General features: G+C 44.3%; 1 protein-coding gene across 3 annotated transcripts; it reads right to left on the bottom strand.

Moving 5' to 3' along the window:
• Window positions 1–2,424: 2,424 nt before the first annotated feature.
• Window positions 2,425–27,206, bottom strand: fbxw10 (F-box and WD repeat domain containing 10). Of its 3 annotated transcripts, none has more exons than XM_035801238.2 (15): window positions 26,576–27,206; window positions 25,042–25,239; window positions 23,370–23,615; window positions 19,921–20,048; window positions 18,332–18,445; window positions 17,987–18,093; window positions 17,574–17,777; window positions 17,172–17,293; window positions 16,278–16,432; window positions 15,906–16,048; window positions 15,629–15,787; window positions 5,759–6,045; window positions 5,124–5,324; window positions 4,273–4,981; window positions 2,425–4,118 (listed from the first exon to the last, which is right to left on the bottom strand). In XM_035801238.2, exons 1-15 carry the CDS (start codon window positions 27,111–27,113, stop codon window positions 3,890–3,892), a joined length of 3,540 nt encoding a protein of 1,179 aa, XP_035657131.1. In that variant the 5' UTR covers window positions 27,114–27,206; the 3' UTR covers window positions 2,425–3,889. The 3 variants fall into 3 exon arrangements, with proteins under 3 accessions (XP_035657131.1, XP_035657132.1, XP_035657133.1); XM_035801239.2 differs by having other exon boundaries at window positions 26,582–27,206; XM_035801240.2 differs by having other exon boundaries at window positions 3,879–4,118; window positions 4,359–4,981.

Genomic DNA, 27,206 nt, shown 5'->3' with positions numbered 1-27,206 from the left:
CTAACATAATGCTAAAGTCGTAGCTTAATACCCGTACAGCGGGTTTTGTCCAGAGGCGGGCACATCCTCTTGACATCTCTTCACTCCAACGCTTCGCTCGAAATTTGCATCAAGTAGAGCAGAGCTCAACTTTTTCTACCGCTAAGCTTTCAGGGTTTGCGCTGATCACTTTCCCAAATAAGCTTGTTGACCAATCAGACCTGAATATGACTGTACGTCACATAATAATTTAACGTGTTCATCATTTTTTTACGTTATTATTACACATAGATTAGTTAGCTAACTATATAGCTAGGTGTTATCTTCTAAAAATACCCTAATTTATAAGACAGTGCTTATTTGATTAATGGTGTTCGGGCCCATTAATGTGAAATTAGCCACAATAAGGATTAGCAATAAGGATTAGTGGACTTTGCGGTTAGCCTTCAAAATAAAAGGATGTCATTGACAGTGACGCAAATTAATACAAATAGTAGAATTATGCCATAATTGAATAGATCATGCTAAACGAGGTTGAAATGTTGTTATATAAAATCAACAAAATACAATAATTTGTCAATTTGACAAAAATCATTTTGGATCACATTGGATGTATTATACTTCAATATTGCATTGGGGGCATACTTATTTCACTGTACAGCCTTACCTATGGATTGTGGATCAATGACATGGGGATATCAGTCTACTCAGTGACACCCAGAGAACATTAGCGCTGTAGCTCTTATGGCGGGACTCTGAAACAACTGTGAATTGAGAAACATTCCCAAATCATTGCTAAGACTAATGAAAATGACTGCAGTTTCTACTGGTCAGTGTTTTCAGGCTGGTTGTCCCGGTGCTAGCTAGGTACCAAGCTAAAGCTAGCTAGCTACCCCAGACGTTGCGGTCGAACAAATCATGTTTTATTACCAATGCGGTATTGTAAACACACCATTCCTGGCCGGCGTTTGCTTGTTTGCATACTTTTTTGTACAGCTTTGACAGTGCTACTGGTAGTGGTGGCGCTTGCTTGCGCGTGAAAATTCAGAACATAACATTATATAATAGAATTGTGTTATTTGACTTGTCAAATGAAAAGCTTATTTAACGAGTCAAATAGTGTTATTTGACGTGTATCTTTTTTGACACACAAAGACCCAAACGACGTTCCATAGTGTGTCGTGAAGCTAATAGCAGTGACGCTATTACTGTGTAACTAGTAGGGCAACATATGAAAAATAGTGCACTTGGTAGTGTGTACCGGTGCTCGACCCCTCGCGAAAGCCAACAACACCCACGACAGAGAGAACGGTTGATTGCCAAGGGCAATGAATGCCATTATCTTAGCGTAAATGGATTTCACATTTGAGTTGTCTTGCCCCCCCTCCATCCAAGGTCCATTAATTAATTCAATCTCTTTGAGAGACAAATTCTTAGTTTTTATAGTGTAATTGTTTCTTGCCTAACGTTAGAACCATTAGCTGCCTTCTTATTCAGTTTTTTTTTAAATGGCTATTGGCAACCGACTGATGCATTACCGCCACCAACTAAACAGTCATGAAATTCAAAGGCAGTCAGTGCGGTTTAAGATTAGGGAGGATTAATATTTTTTCAATGAGCATGGCTTTATTTCTATTACACAATTTTGTATATTTCTGGCCCTTTGGACACTGTTATCAAATGTCCAATGAGCTTCAATGCCATACAACACTCCTTCCATGGCCTCCAACTGCTCTTAAACGCTAGTAAAACTAAATGTATGCTCTTCAACCGATCGCTGCCCGCAAGGTTCTGACTTTGAATATGTGGACAACTACAAATACCTAGGTGTCTGGCTAGACTGTAAACTCCTTCCAGACTCATATTAAGCATCTCCAATCCAAAATTAAATCTAGAATTAGCTTCCTATTTCGCAACAACGCCTCCTTCACTCATGCTGCCGAACATACCCTCGTAAAACTGACTATCCTATCGATCCTCGACTCAGGCAATGTCATTTACAAAATAGCCTCCAACACTACTCAGCAAACTGAATGCAGTCTATCACAGTGCTATCCGTTTTGTAACCAAAGCCCCATATACCACCCACCACTGCGACCTGTATGCTCGTCGGCTGGCCCTCGCTACATACTCGTCGCCAAACCCACTGGCTCCAGGTCATCTATAAGTTTTGCTAGGTAAAGCTCTGCCTTATCTCAGCTCACTGGTCACCATAGCAAAACCCACCCGTAGCACACGCTCCAGCAGGTATATTTCACTGGTTGTCCCCAAAGCCAACACCCTCTTCGGCCGCCTTTCCTTCCAGTTCTCTGCTGCCAATGACTGGAACAAATTGCAAAAATCGCTGAAGTTGGAGACTTATATCTCCCTCAGTAACTTTAAGCATCAGCTATCTGAGCAGCTTACCATCACTGCAGCTGTACATAGCCCACCCAACTACCTACCTCATCTCCATAATGTTTTTATTTGCTCTTTTGCACACCAGTATTACTACTTGCACATCATCATCTGCACATCTATCACTTGTGTTCATTTGATCAATTGTAATTACTTCGCTAATATGGCCTATTTATTGCCTTACCTCCTTACTCCATTTGCACACACTGTATATAGATTTGTATATTGTGTTATTGACTGTAATTTTGTTTATTCCATGTGTATCTCTGTGTTGTTTTTTGTCACACTGCTTTGCTTTATCTTGGCCAGGTCGCAGTTGTAAATGTAAATGAGAACTTGTTCTCAACTGGTCTACCTGGTTAAATAAAGGTGAAATAAAACAATTAAAAAAATTGGATGACTGACATTCACATATTCAATGTAACATTGATAGGTTTAGGCTACTACATGATACTCAAATGTTCCCTATGTCCATCATGAGGTTGATATAACCTAGCCTATGACTAAAAGTTTATAACAGGTCGAGAGACAAATTGTAGTAATCAAGGTAACAGACAGTGACACATTCAATACCAGCCTTGCACACTGATCTAGGGTGTAATCATTAGTCCAAACAGTTTCTATTGGACAAATTCAGGTAGGTTTAACCCCGTTTCGCTCCATTTGCTTCTGTTTAAGAAACGTTGGTAACACTTTACTTGACACCCAACGTCACAACCATATCATAATATGTCATAACAGCTGACATAACCTGTCATAATATGATCATAACACTGTCCTGACCCATATACTTACACCTGTTGTGACATATATTGGGTTATTTAATGGGTGGTAATGACACCTGCATTAGTGTCAAAACACACATTTATTCAATAATTTTTTTCCCTGGCAAGAATTTCCTTTCGTTTGAAAGTTTGTTTCTTAATTCCTTTGTTGATGTTGTAATGAATTCTTAACAGTTGTGTTTTTTTGTCGAACATGCATTATGACCATCCTGTGTCATTTTACTTGGACTAAGAAAATGCACTTGGAAACCCCTATGACCTCTCTCTCTGAGCTGACTGACCAACAATCAGATGGTATTATACTGACCCCTACAGGACACTGGGGCAATATTCAGGTTGAGTTTGGAACATATCAACATATGGTCACTTTGAAAAAATACACATTTCTTACACAAAACAGGTGAAGTAAAAATCATTCATTAGACCAGATAAAGAAAATAATCTGCTATCTCCTCATCAGATTACAAAAATAATATATGGATTGGTGGGAGTACAGAAATGCATCTATATATTTACATGATACACAAATAGTGGTGCACATAGTCTCTTTAAAAATAACTCTTGCATAGATAGAAGGTCCAGGATCAGCAAACCAAGAGGGGGAGAATCATACATGCAAAAGCCCTGGGCTCTATTCTTGCCCTGGCATGGTCACACAGTTCAAAAAGCTCCATGTGTGTATTGGGTTTAGCCAGCCAAAAACCTGTCCAGCTGATTCTCAGACAATCTCAGATGTAGATCTCATGGCCCAGCTCGGGGGCATACACCTGGTCCTGCTTGGGAAAGTCTAAGGCAGGGACACCTTTGACCTTCCTCTTCCAGACCCCCTTCCTCTGTCTGTCCTGGTCCTCCCTGGTCCTATAGCATCCCTCCCCCTGCTGATTCAGTTGGTGGTTCTGGACCCTGAAGTACTCCTCCAGCTGGGTGTCTGTGTGGAGCCTGAAGGCCCCACGCTCCCTGAGTGAATTAATAAATAAATTAACAAATGAATTAATAGATGGATAGAAAAAAATCAAGAAATACTTAAAAATGAGTTTGACAACATAAAGGCATACCATCATAGAGGTCTTATAATGTATTTGTTCTATGTGTAATTCTATGCATATCATACCTGAATGGGTCTAGAGGGTTGTACTGGCTAATGGTCTTATTGGGCATCTCAAAGTTCACGTGGCGTCCTGGCCGCTTGCTGCTCACCTTCATGAACATGCGCTGTGGGGCCTGGACATTAGACTGGGCAGTGGTAGTGAATGCCCCCACCTTACGCACCGCCAGACCCGCAATACCACAGGAGGTCTGGGGCCTCTTCTTCTCTGACTTGGGGCATGGCGTGCGCTGGGTGGAAGCTGCGTGGCTGGTGTGAGGCCGCATCACAGCTGGGGAGGGACTGCTGGAACAGATTTCACGGCTGTCGAGGGATTGCCTCAGGTTGAGATCCAGAGTGCGGGTCATAAGGGGGACGTAAGTCTTGGTCATGCCATGTTGCAAGACCTGGTGGCTGGGTCCTGCTGGGGCCTTCTGTGACTGACTCTGGGGGCTCTGTTTTGGGGTTGTAGGTGGGAATGGTGAGGCGTGGGGCTCTGGATCCATCCCCTGGACAGGTAGAGGTGGAGGGGAGCCCCAGGCGTCTCGTACCTGGGCGTTGAGGTTCATGTTGGCCCCGGCTTGGTCGCTTCCCTGCGGCTGGTGGGTGGAGTTGACCTTGAGGAGGACATGCTGAGGGGTGACGGGCCGATGGGGGCCCCTCTTCTTCACTCGGTCTTTCACTGCTTTCTCGCTGCGCGTCAGCACCCACTTAGTCGTTACAGACAGCTCTCTGGCTGTGAGAGGGTGCATATACGGTTGATTACAAGGAACAATAGTAAACATGCCCTTTGTTATACAGCCATAAGGACTATAGTCTGTCTCTTTTCTGTCTCTCTCAATTATGTTAAACTTCTATTGCATTCCATTCTATCTCACCTGAGCCAGTGGTTTCGCTCCTGGGCGTGTGACTGGCCCTGCTTTGGGAGCCCTGGCTGTGTCCGCTGACTGGTCTTCCAGGAGAGATGGCCGAGGGGGGCTTGGTGATGAACTCTGGCTGCAGGTCAATGTAGGCCCGGCTCCTACGGTGGCCCTGAAGCTCACTCCACGTGGCCGGCCTCATAGACTCCTGCTGCACAGCTTTGGAGAGCAGAGAGCACAGAAATATAATTAGTAGAACGAGGAAAAAGGGTCTAAGATCATGGCAATTTAACTGCATCCTCATGGAAATTATATTTCTATGTCAGAGACCTTGATAAAGTATAGTCACAGCAGGATGATATTAGCCTAGCCTGGTGGTCCAGTTTGTTTGTGCTTTATCCCATGCTCTATGTTCTGTTGTTATGCCATACATACATGTAACAATCAATGAATACAGAGGTGTCTGCAAACGGAAATAACACACTATTTCAGAGCATTATTCAGATGAGAGACAGGAGATAAATCATGAGGGTAGAGGAAGGTGTCTGGAAAGACAAGGGGCTAATAAAATAGAGCGATAATGGAGCGATATTCAGGTTGAATTTAAGGCTAGCAGTAGGCTAATCGACCACCAGGACCCAAAAACCACTCACCCTGTGCTCGGCGCATGCTGGGGGCTGACAGAGAGCGTGCGTGGTGGGACAGCGCGGGCCTCTCCGGCTTCTTGCCCTCACGGTCGTAGATCTTACGATTGGACGAGCCCACCTGTGTCATGCGCTCAGCCCGCACGTAGGAGTAGGGGTACTTGTCTTTATTGAGCATGCTTTTAAGAGTACCCCTGAACTCGTTAAAGAACTCCCTCTCGGCCAGCACGGAGTAGTCCCAGCGCACCCTGGTGAACTGGTAGATCAGAACACTGGTCCCTGTGTTCACCACCATACTGGGAGGGAGAGACGGAGGGTGGAAAAGAAAGAGGAACGTTATGAAAGGGCAAGAATGAAAGGGAACGTTATGACAACAACTACTGTTCCCTGAAGGAGGGAAATGAGAGGTACAACATACGTACTATGGGGAGTTGCACTCCCGCGACTTCGGTTGAAGTATCTCAAATCACACCTGACAAGGCCAATGTAATCCGCGCCGCGCTGGAAACCGCACCTTCCAAAGGTGATAAGTGTGAGACTCGGATTCAATTTAACACGGCTCTTCACTGAGCCCAGGAACGGGTGGCGTGTTTCCAAACAGATGTTGTACCTCAGTTCCCTCCTTCAGGGAACAGTAGTTCTAGTCATAATGTTCCCTTTCAGTCAGTCAACTTCGGTACAACACACTGTGGGGAAATAGAATCACGCCCCATGACGACTCCAACAGATACTAAATGAAACGGCCCATGGCAGACCACTCAGACATGCCCCTACAAGATGTGGCACACTGCGAGCAGTAACATCCAAGCGATAAAACCTCACAAAAGTCTGTGGTGGTGCCCAACTCGCCACAGCCCAAATATCTCCTATAGTCAACCCTTTAAACAACAGCCAAAACGCTGGCAGGGCCCTGGTTGAGTGCGCATGTACACCGCTAGGTAACCCTGGCTGCTATTTGCAATGGAGCCTCCACAATCCAGCTGGATAAAGAGTGCCCTGCCATGAACTGGATTAGCAAAACAGACAAAAAGCTGGTCACATAACCGGACATTCCTGGTCCGTTCAATGTATGTTGCCCTTCAGAACCAAAAGGAGGAGGCATAAAGGAAAATGTCTCAAAAGCTAAGGACCTGTAGAACATAGCCTTGAGGTTCAGTGCAAAGGCCCCATTTGGACACGAGTCGTCTTGGGCGAACTGAGTATAGAAACGATGTACGAATAACGTGTGAAGGAACCTTTAGCTGAGGCCAAAGCCTCGGGTTTTACAGGAGAGGATCTTCAGATCCACAGACTCCATTGGTTCAAAAGGAGGCCACACGCAGAGCATCCCAACCCAAATCCCAAGTCGGCGGAATAGGTTGAGAAACCGGCATGAGATGGCGCACATCCTTTAAGAACCTGCCCGGACACAAGCTCTGCTGTGGCGCCATCCATTTCCACACGACACGCTCAAATAGACGCCATGTACACTTTCAAAGTGGAGAATGAATGACCCTGCCCTGAAAAGGAACAATTCCTTTATTTTGGGACCAAAGTAGCGGTCTGTGCAGGACCGATTTCTTCCTCCCGCATCTTTTCATACTGCACCCGCTGGCTTTCTGTCTGGCTACCACGCACACATACAGCTCTCCAGTGGGAAAAAGGCGCCCTTGCAGACGAATAGTAGTAATCATGTTCGGAGGTAAACCACCGCGAGAGTCGGACATCTGAGGGGCCAAGTCCACAGACCCCATATTTCTGGCCGAGGGTGTCAAACCTGCCTGTGCGCCTGGAATAGTTGATTCCTGCACAGCGAGAGTTGCCACGGGACCCTGCCCAATAGATCTCTGCGAACCTTGGTTGCTTGGGCTAAGAGTAGCACAAAATTCAACTACAAGCCCTCCAGGAGCACCCTCCCAACGCTCGGCTTCCTCTTCGAGAAAAACTGACGACAATGCGCGTTTCGTAAATATATACTTCGGCCCTGCCGAAAACCACCCAGGGGTGTAGCCTCCACTCCTGAGAGAGGGTGACTTCTGGATAAAAGATCTGGACCCGAGCTAGAGGCAATCGAGGACATGCATCCCCAAAGGGAGAGTATGTGTGCACTGCTCCCCAGCAATAGGAAGCAATCCAAAGTTAGGAGGGAGAGAGACAAAGTCTCTTCGGGATCGTTGATGCACGCCACCACTGACATATTGTCGGTTCTGACCAGCACAAGCTGGCCCGACAAAAGCAGGGAGAAGCGCCAGATACACATAGGACTTCCAGGTGATTTATATGCAGTGTGCTCGGCACCAGGGTCCATACCCCCCGAATAGAGTTGCCTTCGTACAGCTTACCCAACACTCAGCCCATGGGAGACCCCTGACAATAGCAGAGGGTCCCAGCACTTGGCCATGGCCATCATCCCCAGTAGGTGTAGGCACTGGCAAAAACGTAATTTGGCTAAGCAGAGTTGGAACCTGGACACCCTCCGTGGGGATAGAAAAGTGCAATAAGCTAATTAGTCTAGCTCGAGACCCAGAAATGGAATGTGCTGAGATGGAGTCAGACAGCTCTTTTTCAAGTTTCTTATGAAGCCTAGAGACTGAATACAGGAAAGTAGCATGGATGTGTATAACACTGCTTGCCCCCTCGACTCCGCTGCCACCAGCCAATTGGCTGTAATAGCCAGCAGCTCATGAGCATTCTGAGTTTGTAGACTCTGAGGTGCTTTTTGAGGGCATGTACTATAGGTCTAAAATGGGAGGTAAAGTCTAGTCCCTTTTCCGAACCAGGAAGTACTGGCTGTACCAGCTGACCTGGATCTTCGACATAGAACCACTCAGATTGCCTGCTTCTAGAGACGAGAGGATATCTCCTCCCTCAAAACGGATGTTGAGGCCTCGGGGACAGTTGACGTGATGCCACTGCAGAAGCGTGGGGCACGCACAACAAATTGTAGCCAGTACCCTGACGTCACTGTTCGCTTGATTCAGGGCGACACTGCGCATGCACGCCATTGGTCGGAGCAGACAGCGAGCTTCCTGTGAAGTGCCATCTGAAGGGGCAGAACACCACATTGTGGACTTGGAGAGATTGATTATTTTTCCATTTCCACCACTCTTGACAACTATGTGTCTGAACATGGAGAAGGGACACTTTCCATCAAACTCACATGTGCGAGAAACAAAACATTTGATATGCATGAACACTGTGAGACTTGGGGTTGAAAAAAATGTGTTTATGTGCCAAGGTTTGCCTAAAGCCCGGTCCACCCTGGGTACAAGGGCTATGCCCGTCAGTGATGTACCCCTATTGGCAGTGCCGGCTGGCAGCCAGCGCTGGTCCGCACAAATAAAAATAGACCCAGGGAAAAAACTTTATCATGGAGGTTACCCAACCACAGTCAAAGGTACAGGCAACAAAAGCACCTTGTAACCTACCTGGTAATGGGCCAGACAGCTCTGAAAAATGGATCCCCTTCTTTGGTAACAGAGGGGGAAGATTCAAGATCAAATAAAATTCCCAGGAATAAAAAGCGTTGAGCTGGAGAAAGACAACTCATTTCGGGGTTTATATTTTTTTTTAATTTCACCTTTATTTAACCAGGTAGGCAAGTTGAGAACAAGTTCTCATTTACAACTGCGACCTGGCCAAGATAAAGCAAAGCAGTTCGACACATACAACGACACAGAGTTACAAATGGAGTAAAACAAACATACAGTCAATAATACAGTATAAACAAGTCTATATACGATGTGAGCAAATGAGGTGAGATAAGGGAGGTAAAGGCAAAAAAACTCCATGGTGGCAAAGTAAATACAATATAGCAAGTAAAACACTGGAATGGTAGATTTGAAGTGGAAGAATGTGCAAAGTAGAAATAAAAATAATGGGGTGCAAAGGAGCAAAATAAATAAATAAAATAAATACAGTAGGGAAAGAGGTAGTTGTTTGGGCTAAATTATAGGTGGGCTATGTACAGGTGCAGTAATATGTGAGCTGCTCTGACAGTTGGTGCTTAAAGCTAGTGAGGGAGATAAGTGTTTCCAGTTTCAGAGATTTTTGTAGTTCGTTCCAGTCATTGGCAGCAGAGAACTGGAAGGAGAGGCGGCCAAAGAAAGAAATGGTTTTGGGGGTGACTAGAGAGATATACCTGCTGGAGCGTGTGCTACAGGTGGGAGATGCTATGGTGACCAGCGAGCTGAGATAAGGGGGGACTTTACCTAACAGGGTCTTGTAGATGACATGGAGCCAGTGGGTTTGGCGACGAGTATGAAGCGAGGGCCAGCCAACGAGAGCGTACAGGTCGCAATGGTGGGTAGTATATGGGGCTTTGGTGACAAAACGGATTGCACTGTGATAGACTGCATCCAATTTGTTGAGTAGGGTATTGGAGGCTATTTTGTAAATGACATCGCCGAAGTCGAGGATTGGTAGGATGGTCAGTTTTACAAGGGTATGTTTGGCAGCATGAGTGAAGGATGCTTTGTTGCGAAATAGGAAGCCAATTCTAGATTTAACTTTGGATTGGAGATGTTTGATGTGGGTCTGGAAGGAGAGTTTACAGTCTAACCAGACACCAAGGTATTTGTAGTTGTCCACGTATTCTAAGTCAGAGCGGTCCAGAGTAGTGATGTTGCACAGGCGGGCAGGTGCAGGCAGCGATCGGTTGAAGAGCATGCATTTAGTTTTACTTGTATTTAAGAGCAATTGGAGGCCACGGAAGGAGAGTTGTATGGCATAGAAAGTTGCCTGGAGGGTTGTTAACACAGTGTCCAAAGAAGGGCCAGAAGTATACAGAATGGTGTCGTCAGCGTAGAGGTGGATCAGAGACTCACCAGCAGCAAGAGCGACATCATTGATGTATACAGAGAAGAGAGTCGGTCCAAGAATTGAACCCTGTGGCACCCCCATAGAGACTGCCAGAGGTCCAGACAGCTGACTCCTACGATTTGACACACTGAACTCTATCAGAGAAGTAGTTGGTGAACCAGGCGAGGCAATCATTTGAGAAACCAAGGCTGTCGAGTCTGCCGATGAGGATGTGGTGATTGACAGAGTCGAAAGCCTTGGCCAGATCAATGAATACGGCTGCACAGTAATATTTCTTATCATGGCGGTTAAGATATCGTTTAGCGTTGGCTGAAGTGCACCCATGACCAGCTCTGAAACCAGATTGCATAGCAGAGAATGTATGGTGAGATCCGAAATGGTCGGTAATCTGTTTGTTGACTTGGCGTTCGAAGACCTTAGAAAGGCAGGGTAGGATAGATATAGGTCTGTAGCAGTTTGGGTCAAGAGTGTCCCCCCCTTTGAAGAGGGGGATGACCACAGCTGCTTTCCAATCTTTGGGAATCTTAGACAACACGAAAGAGAGGTTGAACAGGCTAGTAATAGGGGTGGCAACAATTTCGGCAGATAATTTTAGAAAGAAAGGGTCCAGATTGTCTAGCCTGGCTGATTTGTAGGGGTCCAGATTTTGCAGCTCTTTCAGAACATCAGCTGACTGGATTTGGGAGAAGGAGAAATGGGGAAGGCTTGGGCGAGTTGCTGTGGGGGGTGCAGTCCTGTTGACCGGGGTAGAGTAGCCAGGTGGAAAGCATGGCCATCCGTAAACAAATGCTTATTGAAATTCTCAATTACGGTGGATTTATTAGTGGTGACAGTGTTTCCTATCTTCAGTGCAGTGGGCAGCTGGGAGGAGGTGTTCTTATTCTCCATGGACTTTACAGTGTCCCAGAACTTTTTTGAGTCAGTGTTGCAGTAAGCAAATTTCTGCTTGAAAAAGATAGCCTTGGCTTTTCTAACTGCCTGTGTATATTGGTTTCTAGCTTCCCTGAACAGCTGCATATCATGGGGGCTGTTCGATGCTAATGCAGAACGCCATAGGATGTTTTTCTGTTGGTTAAGGGCAGTCAGGTCTGGGGAAAACCAAGGCCTATATCTGTTCCTGGTTCTAAATTTCTTGAATGGGGCATGCTTGTTTAAGATGGTTAGGAAGGCATTTTAAAAAAAATACCCAGGCATCCTCTACTGACGGGATGAGATCACTATCCTTCCAGGATACCCCGGCCAGGTCGATTAGAAAGGCCTGCTCGCTGAAGTGTTTCAGGGAGCATTTGACAGTGATGAGTTGAGGTCGTTTGACCGCTGACCCATTACAGATGCAGGCAACGAGGCAGTGATCGCTGAGATCTTGGTTGAAGACAGCAGAGGTATATTTAGAGGGCAAGTTGGTTAGGATGATATCTATGAACCTGGTAGGTTCATTGATAATTTGTGTGAGATTGAGGGCATCAAGCTTAGATTGTAGGATGGCTGGGGTGTTAAGCATGTTCCAGTTTAGGTCGCCTAGCAGCACGAGCTCAGAAGATAGATGGGGGGCAATCAGTTCACATATGGTGTCCAGAGCACAGCTGGGGGCAGAGGGTGGTCTATAGCAGGCGGCAACGGTGAGAGACTTGTTTTTAGAGAGTTGGATTTTTAAAAGTAGAAGTTCAAATTGTTTGGGTACAGACCTGGATAGTAGGACAGCACTCTGCAGGCTATCTATATGAACCACAGAGACTGTGTGTGGCAAAATAGCACGGCCGTGTCCAACCCTGCTTGTTCCCTCGACTCTGCTACCAACCACCAATCGCCTACAGGGCCCATAACCTGCATCACTAGACACCTCATAGGGAGTAATTAGGGACAGGCAAGAATCAGCAATGTTCCCGGATAAAGCTTTTTGGATAAAAGCTTCTGCTTAATGACATACAGTGCATTCGGAAAGTACTCAGACCTCTTGACTTTTTCCACATTTGATTACTTTAAGGCCTTACTCTGAAATGGATTCAATTGTTTTTTACCCATCAATCTACACAACATACCACTTAATCACAAAGCAAAAACAGGCAGTAGAATTTTTTGCAAATTTATAAAAAATGTATAAACTGAAATATCAGATTTACATAAGTATTCCGACACTTTACTCAGTACTTTGTTGAAGCACCTTTGGCAGCAATTACAGCCTTGAATCCTCTTGGGTATGACACTACAAGCTTGGCACATCTGTATTTGGGGAGTTTCTCCCATTCTTCTCTGCAGATCCTCTCAAACTGTCAGGTTGGATGGGGAGCATCGCTGCACAGTTATTTTCAGGTCTCTCCAGATATTTTTGATCGGGTTCAAGTCCGGGTTCTGGCTGGGCCACTCAAGGACATTCAGAGACCACTCCTGCATTGTCTCGTTGTCCTGTTGGAAGGTGAACCTTCGCCCCAGTCTGAAATCCTAAGTGCTCTAGAGCAGGTTTTCATCAAGGATCTCGCTGTACTTTGTTCTGTTTATCTTTTCCTCAATTCTGACTAGTCTCCCAGTCCCTGCCGCTGAAAAACATCCCCACAGCATGATGCTGCCACCACCATGCTTCACCTTAGGGATGGTGCCAGGTTTCCTCCAGAGGTGACGCTTGGCATTCAGCCAAATAGTTCAATCTTGGGTTCATCAGACCAGAGAATCTTGTTTCTCATGGTCTGAGAGTCCTTTAGGTGCCTTTTGACAAACTCCAAGTCGGCTGTCATGTGCCGTTTCCTGAGGACTGGCTTCCGTCTGGCAACTCTACCATAAAGGCCTGATTGGTGGAGTACTGCAGAGATGATTGTCCTTCCTCCACAGAGGAACTCTGGAGCTCTGTCAGAGTGACCATCGGGTTCTTGGTCACCTCCCTGACCAAGGCCCTTCTCCCCTGATTTTTCAGTTTGGCAGTGTAGCCAGCTCTAGGAAGAGTCTTGGTGGTTCCAAACTTCTTCTATTAAGAATGATGGAGGCCATTGTGTTCTTGGGGACCTTCAATGCTGCAGAAATGTTTTGGTACCCTTCCCCAGATTTGTGCCTCGACACAATCCTGTTTCGGAGCTCTACGGACAATTCCTTCTACCTCATGGCTTGGATTTTGCTCTGACATGCACTGTCAACTGTGAGACCTTATATAGACAAGTGTGTGCCTTTCCAAATCAATTTACCTAAGGTGGACACCAATCAAGTTGTAGAAACATCTCAAGGATGATCAATGGAAACAGGATGCACCTGAGCTCAATTTTGAGTCGCATAGCAAAGGGTCTGAATCCTTATGTAACTAAGCTATCTGTTTTAAAATGTTCATACATTTGAAAAAAAAAAATTATACAAATCAGATTTCACTTGTCCGTATTGGTTATTGTGTGTAGATTGATGAGGAAAATAAGGAATGTAATACATTTTAGAATAAGGCTGTAACGTAACAAAATGTGGAAAAAAGGAAGGGGTCTGAATACTTTCCGATTGCACTGTATATTATTATATTATATATTATGAGCCACCTATGGGGGAGGGGTGCCCCTTGTGGACAGAAAGGTAATATGTCCAACTTATGTCTCTCATCCTGGTAAGATTGATATGCCCCCTGAACACCATGAACAGAATGGAATGTGGAGTACCAGTGGGGCATTAAACATGGACAGCTTCCAATACATGAGACTGAGTAGCGTGCATTAATCCCGGGCCCTTATGGGCACAGAGGGCTCTGGAAATGACTGACATAGTACCCCGTTTACCATAACAAAACGTGGGGGCACTGCCATCACAGTAATGTTTTTGCAGAATGGCGCACTGGTTGCTCAGACCTGTGCTAAGGCCCCTCATTCCAGGGTTACCCGAGCCAGCGATTTGGGGGCTGCTTCCTAATTGGAGGAGCACGCAAGCCCCGCTTTCTCCACTCCTTCCAACTTGAAATTGAAAATAGGAATTGGGTTGCCTAATGCCGGGGGAACACTAGTAAGCTTCATTCACTGGGAGTGAAAAAAAATGGTAACCAACGTTAGCCAGGATGTTCTTCAGTCTAAGCTAGGCTAGCTAGCATCTTTGACCGCTGCACCGTCCATTTAGAATAACCAAACGACTTAACGCTACGTATACTAAAGAACAGAGCTACCCAAGCAACTCCATCGGATGCAGGAATAGCTAGTATGAGCTAGCTCTCCTCGATGAGTTAGCTAACCTGGCTAGCACACTATGCAGCGCTTGTTAGCTAGCCTGGTCTCAAAAGTCTATGTAGGACTGGATCCCCAAGGTGGGACTGGACCCTTCATTGACAAGTCCGGGAAGAAAGGGCAATCAGTGCTTGACCGAGGCAGACACAGGCGGTGGTGGGGTACCCACCGAAACTGGCCACCCTCTCTCTTCGAGTAGCCTCCCATAACTGGCGACAGAGCATACAGGAGTCAGGTTGAGAGCGGGCAGCCAACGCACACACCACACCCAGTCAGACACCCAGTCAGACAAAACATTTGCTCTGGCCAAAGAGCCAATCCATCTCCGCATCCCACAACTCACACAGCCGAGGTACGGGCACTCGAGAGAGGAAGTCACTATTGGAAACACCAAGCCCCCTTAAAAATGCTACACGATTGTTAAGAGTACCTGCTCGTGGACTGGTAGGGGAACAGTGTCAGCCATCCCCTAGTCCTTCACAGAAACTGATTTGAGCAAGGGCATGCCAGAGCATGCACCGAGCCGAGACATACAAGACAACAATCGTGAGTATCTATTTATTTATTTGGGTATGGTCGCCAACACTAACACTAACTTCATTGTCTAGGTTGCATTTTTTGCCATCTTATTAATTGGTATAGCAAGAACAAGCAATCCGTCAGGCGTGATTTTACATCCTTCAACCGAAGTCGCAAGAGTGTGACTCCTCATAGTAGTTTGTACCGAAGTTGACTGATTGAAAGGGAACCAGGAGGGGCAGAGAAGAGAGGGAGATGTCTTAAAGACATACGCTTCTGGGTAAAATCATGGTTGTCAAAGTAAGAATTAAATGAATGATTACTCACTTATTAAATTAATTATCACTAACTTGTTGTGTGGGTGCAGGGACAGTACAGTACTTACTTGTTGCTGTGTGTGTGCAGGGACTGGATAGGGCTGTGTTGACCCCCTGCCTTGATGACTCTCAGGCAGTCACCTGTCAGGAAGTTGAAGATGCGGATCTTCCCGTCCCCACAGCCGGTAATGACACGCAGAAAGAGGTAGATCAGCGCCAGGACCTCCCTAGAGGATGACAAACACACACTCACAGCATTCAACTAACCTCGAGATCAAGCAGTCAAAAACAGTACCAAAAACAAAAGTACTTGTTGTTTTTTGTAGGACATTTTTTTATGCTCACTTTGGATGGCAATAGGTCATCAGGTTCTTCTTTATGTCACAGTTGGTGCTCCAGGCCATGACCTGTCCATCAGAACCACCTGACAGGATGTGCCACTGGTCGAAGAACAGACACTTTACAGAGCTCTGGTGGGCATCGATTACCTGGAAGACAGGGACTTTGGTGAGGGATGACAGTGTCAATTTCACTCAAAAAACATTCAAATCGAAACCTACTGAAATGGGAGACCCAATTCCATGTGCCCTTGTTTGAGTTTACTATACATCTTTTCTTGTGACCACTAGATAAGACTCCTGAAAATATAGATATGGATGCCTTTTGTGTAAAAAGGTCAATGAAGACATTGACCTGACAGAGTACAGACCATCTTACCTTGAGGAGTGAGGCGGTCTCCATACCCCACATTTTGACCAGCCCTTTGTCACAGCTGCTCATCACTAGAGCCTTGTCTATCTTCACACACAGGATGGGGTTGTGGTGCCTGAACTTCAGCTTCTCATAGCAATGCCCTGTCTGCAGGTTCCACACTGCCGTGGAGGTGAAAGCACACAGAGTTACTAACACACAAAACAAGGTTGATACATTTACAAGCAAACTGCCTGACATGCTGACTACACCAGCCACCAACTATATTAATTAGGGGTCGAAACACATCACATATTGATAGACATTTATCTAGCTGCTGTTGTCATGGGAGATGAACACTGGGTTGTAATTTTACCAGACATACATATAGTCTTCTTTTTTATCTGCTTCTTTGTAGAATTTTGACCCGGAGTCATAAAAGAATTGTGTGTTTTTCTACTCCAACGATTAATCCACAGATAAAATGGGAAACCTAGCTAGTTTTTAGTTAGTTATCTTTAGTTATCATTCCTCGTTTGTCTTTCAAGCATCCACGTGGGTTTGTGTCTTCCTGATATCCAACAAGGAGGGAACGTGCGGCATATTCAGGAAAAAGACCGTCAGTCAAGAGAATTTGCGCTGTAGCTCTTGAAGACTTGTTATTTTGTGACATTAACGTTTAAATCCTGTAGTAATTTGACTTAAGCTAACACATCTACATTAAAGTTTTAATTGAAAGAAAGAACCAAGCTCTAGAAAATAAAAAAGATGTACATATTTTTAAAGGGGAACAAATGATCATCACCTAAATTAGCAAGGTCAACTACATATTGAGTGGTGTGGGTGAAATGATTAAATAACATGTGTAAACGCTCACGCACGCAACATGGCTGGTGAGGTTTACGTGTGACACTTACTTACCTTTGACTTTGCAATCATTGGCCCCTGAGACTAGACAATTCCCATGCAGGTCCAGGCAGTTGATGGTACCCAAGTGGCCACGGAAGAGCATAAGGCATACGCCTGTTTTCAGATTCCAACACCTATAGTGAATGTACAGTATACAATATATCGAACCAGTCATTCATAAAGAATCAATAAGTATCATCACATAAATTAGCACGGTCAACTACAATTGACAGTAAATCACAAGTTTAGCATTAGAAACACAGTTATTCTTCATCACAGTCATTGCTGTGTTTTCAAGCCAAATTCAAAAACCCATAGAATTGAGTGAAACGGGTCCAAACTACCATGATGGCCTTATTGACTAGAGATGTCCATTCTAGTAATTCTATTTCTATGCCTTTACCCTCCTCCTACCTGATGCTGAGGTCGTAGCTGGCGCTAATGACCAGTCCTCTCTCCTCACAGAGCAGCAGGGCCCTGATGGAGCCGGCGTGACCCTGGATCACAGGGGACACCTCCTTCAGTGTCAGCACGTCCAGCAGACGCACCACGCGGTCCTTGGAGCCCACGGCCACCAGCTGACCTCCACTGTAGTGCACCACCCTGGAGGGGTCTTCCCTGTTGACCACAAGAAAGATACATCAATTACGTCTCAAATGGCCCCAATGCACTGCTTTTTCATACGGCTCTGGTCAAAAGTAGTGCACTATATAGGGAATAGGGTGACATTTCGGACGCACTCCCAGAAATATAGGCCTTGTTACTGTATTATTTGCTTGCAGCAGGTGCTATAATGTGACAAAGACACTGTGGTTACCATTACCGACCTGTCCAGCAGCACCAGAACGTTGTACACTCCACAGTAGACATTCCTCTCTTCCATCTGTATGGCTCGGGTTCTAACGCCAGCATAGATGGCCTCAAAGCCCCTCTCCTGTAGGACAGACAACCACGGATAGCCAGTACAAACATCAGGGGATCATATTCTAGTCATCAGAATATAGAATAGAATCGTCTTCTGCTTTTCACAAGCCCCAAGAGACACACACACAAACACACACACACACACACACACATACGATGAAAGCAACATCCCCTGGAGCAGTTTTGTCATTTGGGATAAGTGGTGACATTGATTGATATGATAATAAGGTAGATAGTGATGTGTTTACCTGTCTGATTTTGGAGAAGATTTCTACGTGGTGCATGTGCTTCTCATCCTCCCTGATGGGCACTAGGACCTTGCGGACTTTGGCATATGTAGGGCTGACACCTGTATTGTTGCTCTGAGAGGGGGAAAAAAGTCACACAGGTTTATATTAACATGTACTTAGCATGCCATGATGATAATGGACAACCTGTCATGTGTGATCTTTAGATTATCTTGAGCTACTTTTAAAATCAATCAATCAATATATTTGCTAAGTGGCATAAAAAAATCTAAATCCAAACACTTGTGTGGGTTTGCAAGCTAAAAAGCCTTTAAAGAGTTTTTAGAGAATCCCTTTGAAATTGGCCTATGTGGCATTGATATGAGTCAGAAACAGTTATTCTGGTGTCAAATTATACTACAAAGTGTGAATAGAATAATCTTGGTCATAAAGTCAGTCTCGTCTAAAATGGAGTTTGGAACGTCCGTGTGTCACAACGGGTAAATGTAGGTTGGGTTTGGATTTGATGATGTCCATTTACCTAATACAATGGGGTGAACAGCTGCAGTAATTGCTCTCTATCCAATATCATAGACAGTGAGACAGACCTGCCCAGCACAAAACAACACGTTGTGCATTTAAAAAAATATATATATATATACACACTGCACTAAACACCTTCGATTTAATATTACACAACTATAACATCCTTGCCAAAAATGTCCAAATTCATTTAATATTTCTTCAGTTATCTTCGATTTTTTTGGTGAAATAAGCTTATGTATGGCATCTACAGTGTGTGAAGGGGACAAACATTATTAACCAGATGCAGAATCGATCAGAAAACACATCTCCAAGACTGAAATCTTGTTTTCCTAATGAGAAACAGAAAAACACAAGTGCCAATTGGCGTGTTCAGTCACTCTTTAATGTGTGGGCTAGATCATTAGCTGAAACGTGTTGGTGTATTTTAATAATGAACTAGCCCACCCATGAAAAGCTTTTTAACTTGCAAACCCACACAAGTGCCTTGACTTTGATTTTTTTATGCCACTTGGCAAAGATATTGAGTGTTTGATTGATTTTAAAAGTGGCTCAAGATACTCTGGGGATCATACTGATGCACACATTAAATCTAAATCAGGTGGTTACAACATTTGGCACTATGTAGGGAATAGAGTGCCATTTGGGATTTATTGAGATGACTGCATCGTGGTCACTAGTTAGCACAGCCATAAAGTACTAAAATCTGATTGGAAACCTAACCATAACCTTAATCCCACTGCTAACCTTACTAAACCTTACCTTATATGCAGACCAAAAAGCACACACAAAAAAAAACACTTTTAAACATTTTTTTTTACAATATAGACAAATTTGACTTTGCAGCTGTCCCATCAAGCTGTTTCTGCCTTAAGGGCAAGACTCACTTAACACTTATTTGTAGTTATTCTTTTTCCATTCGCTTTTTTAGAACTATTCCCCTTCAAGAGCAGCTCCTGCTACTTATTTTTCTTCAATAATCAATATCTTTATTGTCCCGAATGTTAAAAATCTATGTGTCATTGGTGGATTTAGAGTGTGGTATTTTAATAGTCACCATACAGTACCTGCATCAACGTAGCTTGTTTCTCCACCATCTTCTTTGCATTAAGGTCCTCCTGAGTGTCTTCCGTCAGGTAGCGCCAGTGTTGGGAGACATCCCTGCAGCTGTACAGAGAGGTCTTGTCTAGAAGACCTGAAACAAACAACTTCTGCACTTAAATCTTTGAGGGTATGGTGAAAAGCAGCCATCCCTCAAAGGTTGCCACAGTCCATACTGTAGATCTAATCGGTATGTGGTCCATTGAAGGACGACTACTTGCGATTATTCATAACAGAATGAGAGAATTCGGATTGAAATTCTATTCCGTCTGCACCAAGGAAACCTAGGTGATGTCACAAGGCATTTTGTGTTTAAAAGCATGGAATGAGAAAATTATTCAGAGATAGTGGTTCAAATATTGAACAGTTGTTGAAAAGGTAAATGTCTTTTGTTTAAAAATAGAAAACTATTATGGTATTTTAAAATTATATATATTTTTTATATAAGAATTGGACCATCATTATGCAAACACATATCTTTCAAATGTAAATGAAGGCTACATAACAACATTTTAACAACACCTCCAAGGGAATTGTTGTACTGATTGCTAAGCAAAGGTTTGTTGCTCTTCCATCTCATCAATATCCAGGGAGAACAGCTCAAGGTGTGAAGCAGGAGAGACATAGATCTTTAAAAGGGTAGCCTTGCAAAACAAAGTCATCACCATGGCATAGCTATTTAGCCCGGATACCTTTCTCTATGGGGCTGATTCAAGGAAATGTCAACGGGTACTTCAATCTAGACAAAAGAAGACAGTGCAGAGTATACCGCTGTCCCTGAACAGAGCCAGATAAGCACTGCATATCAGGTTGCATAAGGGGTCAGCGAAGTGCACACGCACAGGTTCACTTCTGCACACACTGAATCTGCAATATGATCGACCAGATAAACTAGCAGCTAGGGAAGGTTTGGAGTAATATTAAGGTAGTCTCAAGGTATTGCTCGCCTGAGGTAGAGTACCTCATGATAAGCTGTAGACCACACTATCTACCAAGAGAGTTTTCATCTACATTTTTCGGAGCCGTCTATTTACCACCACAAACCGACGCTGGCTCTAAGACTGCACTCAACGAGCTGTTTAAGGCTATAAGCAAACAAGAAAATGCTCATACAGAAGCGGCACTGCTAGCGGCCGGGGACTTTAATGCAGGCAAACTTAAATCTGTTTTACCTCATGTCACATGTGCAACCAGATGGGAAAAAACTCTAGACCACCTTTACTCCATACACAGAAAAAAGCTCTACCTCGCCATCCATTTGGCAAATCTGACCATAATTCTATCTTCCTGATTCCTGCTTACAAGCAAAAACTAAATCAGGAAGTACCAGTGACGTGCTCAATACAGAAGTGGTCTGATGAAGCAGATGCAACACTACAGGACTGTTTTGCTAGCACAGACTGGAACATGTTCCAGGATTCATCCAATGGCATTGAGGAGTATATCACCTCAGTCACCGTCTAGTGCATCGACGATGCCCCCCCCCACAGTGACTGTACGTACATGGATTACATCCGCACCAAGCTAAAGGCTAGAGCTACCACTTTCAAGGAGCAGGACACTAATCCGGATGCTTATAAGAAATCCCTCTATGCCCTCAGACAAACCATCAAACAGGCAAAGCGTCAATATTGAGATAGAATCCTAAGCGTCAATATAATGCGTCAATATAAAGATTGAAACCTACTACACCGGCTCTGTCGCTTGTTGGATGTTGTTTTATTTTATTATTTATTTAACCTTTATTTAACTAGGCAAGGCTTACAAACTATTACGGACTACAAAGGGAAACACAACCGCGAGCTGCCCAGTGACACGAGCCTACCAGGCAAGCAACACTGAAGAATGCATGAAGCTGTTCCGGACGACTGTGTGATCATGCTTTCCGTAGCCAATGTGAGCAAGACCTTGAAAGAGGTCAACATTCACAAGGCCGCGGGGCCAGACGGATTACCAGGACGTGTACTCAATGCATGTGCGGACCAACTGGCAAGTGTCTTCACTGACATTTTCAACCTCTCCCTGACTGAGTCCGTAATACCTACATGTTTCAAGCAGACCACCATATTCCCTTTGCCCAAGAAAGCTAAGGTAACCAGCCTAAATGACTACCGCCCCGTAGCACTCATCTTGGTAGCCATGAAGTGCTTTGAAAGGCTGGTCATGGCTCACATCAACACCATCATCCCAGAAACGCTAGACCCATGCCAATACGTATGCTGCCCCAACAGATGACGCAATCTCAATCACACTCCACACTGTCCTTCCCCACCTGGACAAAAGTAACACCTATGTGAGAATGCTGTTCATTGACTACAACTCAGCGTTCAACACCATAGTGCCGACAAAGTTCATCACTAAACACCATCATTAAGTTCTCTGACGACACAAAGGTGGTAGGCCTGATCACCAACAACGATGAGACAGCCTATAGGGAGGAGGTCAGAGACCGCAGTGCGGTGCCAGGACAACAACCTTGCCCTCAATGTGAGCAAGATAAAGGAGCTGATTGTAATACACAGGAAAATGAGGGCTGAACACATACCCATTCACATCGACGAGGCTGTAGTGGAGCGGGTTGAGAGTTTCAAGTTCCTTGGTGTCCACATCACCAACAAACTATCATGGTCCAAACGAACCAAGACAGTCGTGAAGAGGGCACGACAATGCCTTTTCCCCCTCAGGAGACAGAAAATATTTGGCAGGGGTCTCCAGATCCTCAAAAAAAGTTCTACAGCTGCACCATCGAGAGCATCCTGAGCGGTTACATCCCCGCCTGGTATGGTAACTGCTTGGCATCCAACCGTAAGGTGCTACAGAGGGTAATGCGTATGACCCAGTACATCACTGGGGCCAAGCTTCCTGCCATCCAGGACCTATCTACTAGGCGTGTCAGAAGAAAATTGCCAAAGACTCCAGTCACCCAAGTCATAGACGGTTCTCTCTGCTCCCGCACGGCAAGCGGTACCAGAGCGTCTAGGTCCAAAAGGCTCCTTAACAGCTTCTACCCCCAAGCCATAAGACTGCTGTGCAATTAATAAAATGGCCACCCGGACTATTTGACCCCCCTTTGTTTTTACACTGCTGTTACTCGCTGTTTATTATCTATGCACAGTCACATGTGACAAATATGATTTGATAATAGCTCCTGAGACCAGTATTATTCATGTAGAATACTGGAGAGGGGGATATGCAGTGATGTAGTAGTAAACAAAATAGGTGGGTTAACTGATCACCGATCACGGTGCTCCCTATACTTTCAATGCATTTTTTTCAATGCATGTTTAGTTGCATTTACCCTCCACTACACATCTGAGGATAGATATTCTCATGTAACACCACAGAGTCCTTTGAATGATAGCTTAGACATGTTTTGGAGGGGTAGAGGGTGGGGGGGGGGTGCATGGTGGCTCACCTAAAATCCTCTTGGCAAGATGGACAGGGAGACCCCGGATGAAGTCTCTGTATCGGCGGACCCCAGACAGAGAGGTGGAGGACCGAGGGACCACCATCAGAGCAGGGTCGTCTGAACAGGTGGAGTCTGTGTCACTATCCTCCTTCACCACCCCCAGACACACACTGCCAAAGCCCTGCAGGCCTTCAGAGGTAGGGCTGGCACCCACCACCGCCCATGGAGCTACATGGAGTTGGCAGCTATTGGCTGAAAATAAAGAAACACAGTGAGGTAGAAATTCATAGTGGACTGGATATGGGGAACTTTGAAGAGTATACAAACACTTGACCAACCAAAATGTCAATGATCGTTGTAGTCTACTTTGATTATAATAATAATAATTTATTGGGTGCTTATATTTGTCCTATTAATCAAACATGACATTTTTATCATATTACATTTTTATCATAATAATTCATTAACACTGGCACTGCAGGAGCGGACTGGGACAAGAATTCAGCCCTGGCATTTTATCCACACCAGCCCACATCACTGCGCACACCGCCAGCTCACCATTTTGTTTGCCTCCCAGTCTCAGCATCTTTTCTGCTGTCACTCTGTGCTTCTTCTTGTTCTCTGTCTTTCTGCTTATTAACCCTTATTCGTTCTACACCTACCCTAAGTGTTAATTACTATTACAGGGCTCCTAACCTCATCCCCAGGCTATTGCACACTGAGCATATACAGTAAGTCTGGGATATCAATGATTCAAAGTAGGCCTTAGTGGGAGTTAATTCTATGGGGTGACCTACGGACTAATGTATTTGTCATCATTTCATTTTAGTGAATCACATGACTGCATGTGATTCACTAACATCACAACATTTCCCCTTGGTGTCACTGGGTAAATTCAATCAATTGAATTTACCACAGGTGTACTCCAATCAAGTTGTGGAAACATCTCAAGGATGATCAATGGAAACAGGATGCACCTGAGCTCAATTTCGAGTCTCATAGGAAAATGGTCTGAATACTTTTATGTAAATAAGGTATTTTTGTTTTAGTTTTTTTAATACATTTGCAAAACTTTCTAAAAACCTTTGATTCGCTTTGTCATCATGGGGTATTGTGTGTAGCAAAACTGATAGAGACATACCGCAAGCGACATACAGCTGTAATCGCAGCAAAAGGTGGCGCTACAAAGTATTAACTTAAGGGGGCTGAATAATTTTGCACGCCCAATTTTTCAGTTTTTGATTTGTTAAAAAAGTTTGAAATATCCAATAATGTCGTTCCACTTCATGATTGTGTCCCACTTGTTGTTGATTCTTCACAAAAAAATACAGTTTTATATCTTTATGTTTGAAGCCTGAAATGTGGCAAAAGGTCGCAAAGTTCAAGGGGGCTGAATACTTTCGCAAAGCACTGTATATATATTTTTTAAATGTGTGTACATTTCAACCAGGCCATCCATATATATATATATATATATATATATTTGTTTTTAAATGTGTGTACATTTCAACCAGGCCATCCAACTAAAAAATGGTCCAGCCCATCTGGCATATGCCAGAATTGCCAATCCAACCCTGCCCCACTGCCCTTACAGGTTGACCGTAGATAAGCCTACAGTTACTAACATTCATTCCTGATTGCAACAAAACACAAAAACATTTCTAACAGCAACACTCACAGAGCTCTGGATCATGGCATGTCTCCTGGCCTCCATCGATGGTGTTGATGTCAGTGTCATGATGCATGTTGACAGGGTCATAGAAGGAGCTGGCCCAGATGAGGAGGTCCAGGTCTGGATGACCCTCCTGCGAGTTGAAAGAGTAGGTGGATTCTGGGATAGACGAGGTGTCATCCTCATAATCCTCATCCTCCAGCACTGAAAAGAGAGGTTTGATTATTATGGATTAAAAATACATGCAGTTTTGCTAATTAGCCTACAATTCATACAGATAACTTTCACACTTTTGCATGGAATATCATTTCATGTGTGGTCATTATATAGGCTACAAAGGTTCTCGAATGAAAATGAACTTAGGGCCTCAGTAAGTTGTCATAAAACTAATTCAAATCAAATGTTATTTGTCACATGCGCAGAATACAACCGTATAGACTTAACCATGAAATGCTTGCTTACGGCCCTTCCCAACAATGCTGAGTTTTAAATATATATATATCATAAAAAGAAAGATAGTAAGACACGAAATAAAATGTATTATATTATATTCCTGGGGTTAGTAGTATAAAGAAAAATTAACCCAAAACCACTCATTCTGATAATTTACAGTGTTGCCTAATGTAACAGTATACTTTTAAACCGTCCCCTCGCCCATACACGGGCGCACACATCAACAACAGTCACCCTCGAAGCATCGTTACCCATCGCTCCACAAAAGCCGCGGCCCTTGCAGAGCAAGGGGAATTACTACTTCAAGGTCTCAGAGCAAGTGACGTAACCGATTGAAACGCTATTTAGCGCACACCGCTAACTAAGCTAGCCGTTTCACATCCGTTACACTAACACTAATATGTGACAAGGTTGGTAGCAACATGTGAATATCGTTGTGGAGATCTGTTGCAGCTCAAGTCGAATACAACACACACAATGCAATTCTCTCTCTTTGGGCTGCCTACCTGCATAGTACCTACTATCAAGCGTAACTACATACACAATAATACCAAAGTCAATATGTGAAAAAGTCGGCATGTGAAGTTGCTAGTTAGCTGTAAAATCGGCTACAAATTGCACTTCACTAACAATTTAGGAGTCTACAATATCCCCATGTTCAACCTGCAGATCTGTGCGTCAGAGAGGAGTATGATATTCGCAATGGCACCATGAAATGCACCCTGGACTGAAGGAGCAGACAAACTGGAGAAACCTCAGACCCTCTGTTAAATTACACATTTCTCGAGGTAGCAATATCGCAAAAATAGCTCATTCGAGAGAAGTCAACCTTCCGCATTATGACATCGGCCAGTATTGAAATCTGACATGTATGAAATAAGTTTTTGCTATCTGAAAGTCGTATTCCTATTAACTCCCAGTGTAGTGCGAGTGGTTTTATCGCAATGCAACGTCATACCAGACGAATGTCTGCATACTTGAACGACAATAGCATACATACACATGAAAACATGAAATGACACATGGAATTGATAGAACATCGCTCAGAGAGCCACATTCAAAATGGGTGAATCTTTACTTTAAGTACCTGTACCGTTAAGTTGGAGGAAGGCCCGTTTTGCTCTAACTATAAGCACACTTGTCAAGTTTCCAAGCATGTGAAGAAGCCCTGTATCGCATAGGGAAAGAATTCCTAAAAGATAGTTGGATTTTGTCCAGTGGTGGCTGCGACTGAACCAGTCCCAAGTGTCAACCATCTCTATCCCAAGAAGTTTGGTGTCAAGCGCTCGGTCCTGGCTCCAAGTGGTCATATCTTCTGAAACACTTGACTTCTGTCGTGACCTGGTATAGGTGAAATCTTTCCCAAATGTCACTTGCAGTACTCTTTGGATGGTTTCGAGAATTTCGACACTTTGGCACCGCACGAGAATGCCAGTAAGGAATCTCCTTTTGGACGAGTACCCTGCGCGCGACATCCACTGGGTCGAATCCTGGAGCTTGGAAGTGAAGATGCAAGATTGGCAATTTCCACAGATGTTGAAATCTGAATCTTCCTTCTTGCAACAAAGCCTGTCTATTGTGTCGACTCTATATCCACACTGTTCTTTTGATCCAAAGCGTTTCATTGCGTTGGTTTATTAAGCGTAGTTTAATTCCAAATCTTTAAAAAAGGTATGTTTCCGACTGGCTGCACTGCAACCTGGTTGGAACTTCTTATC

This window comes from Oncorhynchus keta, chromosome 24 (assembly GCF_023373465.1).
Source record: "Oncorhynchus keta strain PuntledgeMale-10-30-2019 chromosome 24, Oket_V2, whole genome shotgun sequence".
Lineage (NCBI taxonomy): Eukaryota > Metazoa > Chordata > Actinopteri > Salmoniformes > Salmonidae > Oncorhynchus > Oncorhynchus keta.
This window is presented reverse-complemented; position numbering and strand designations above follow the sequence as displayed.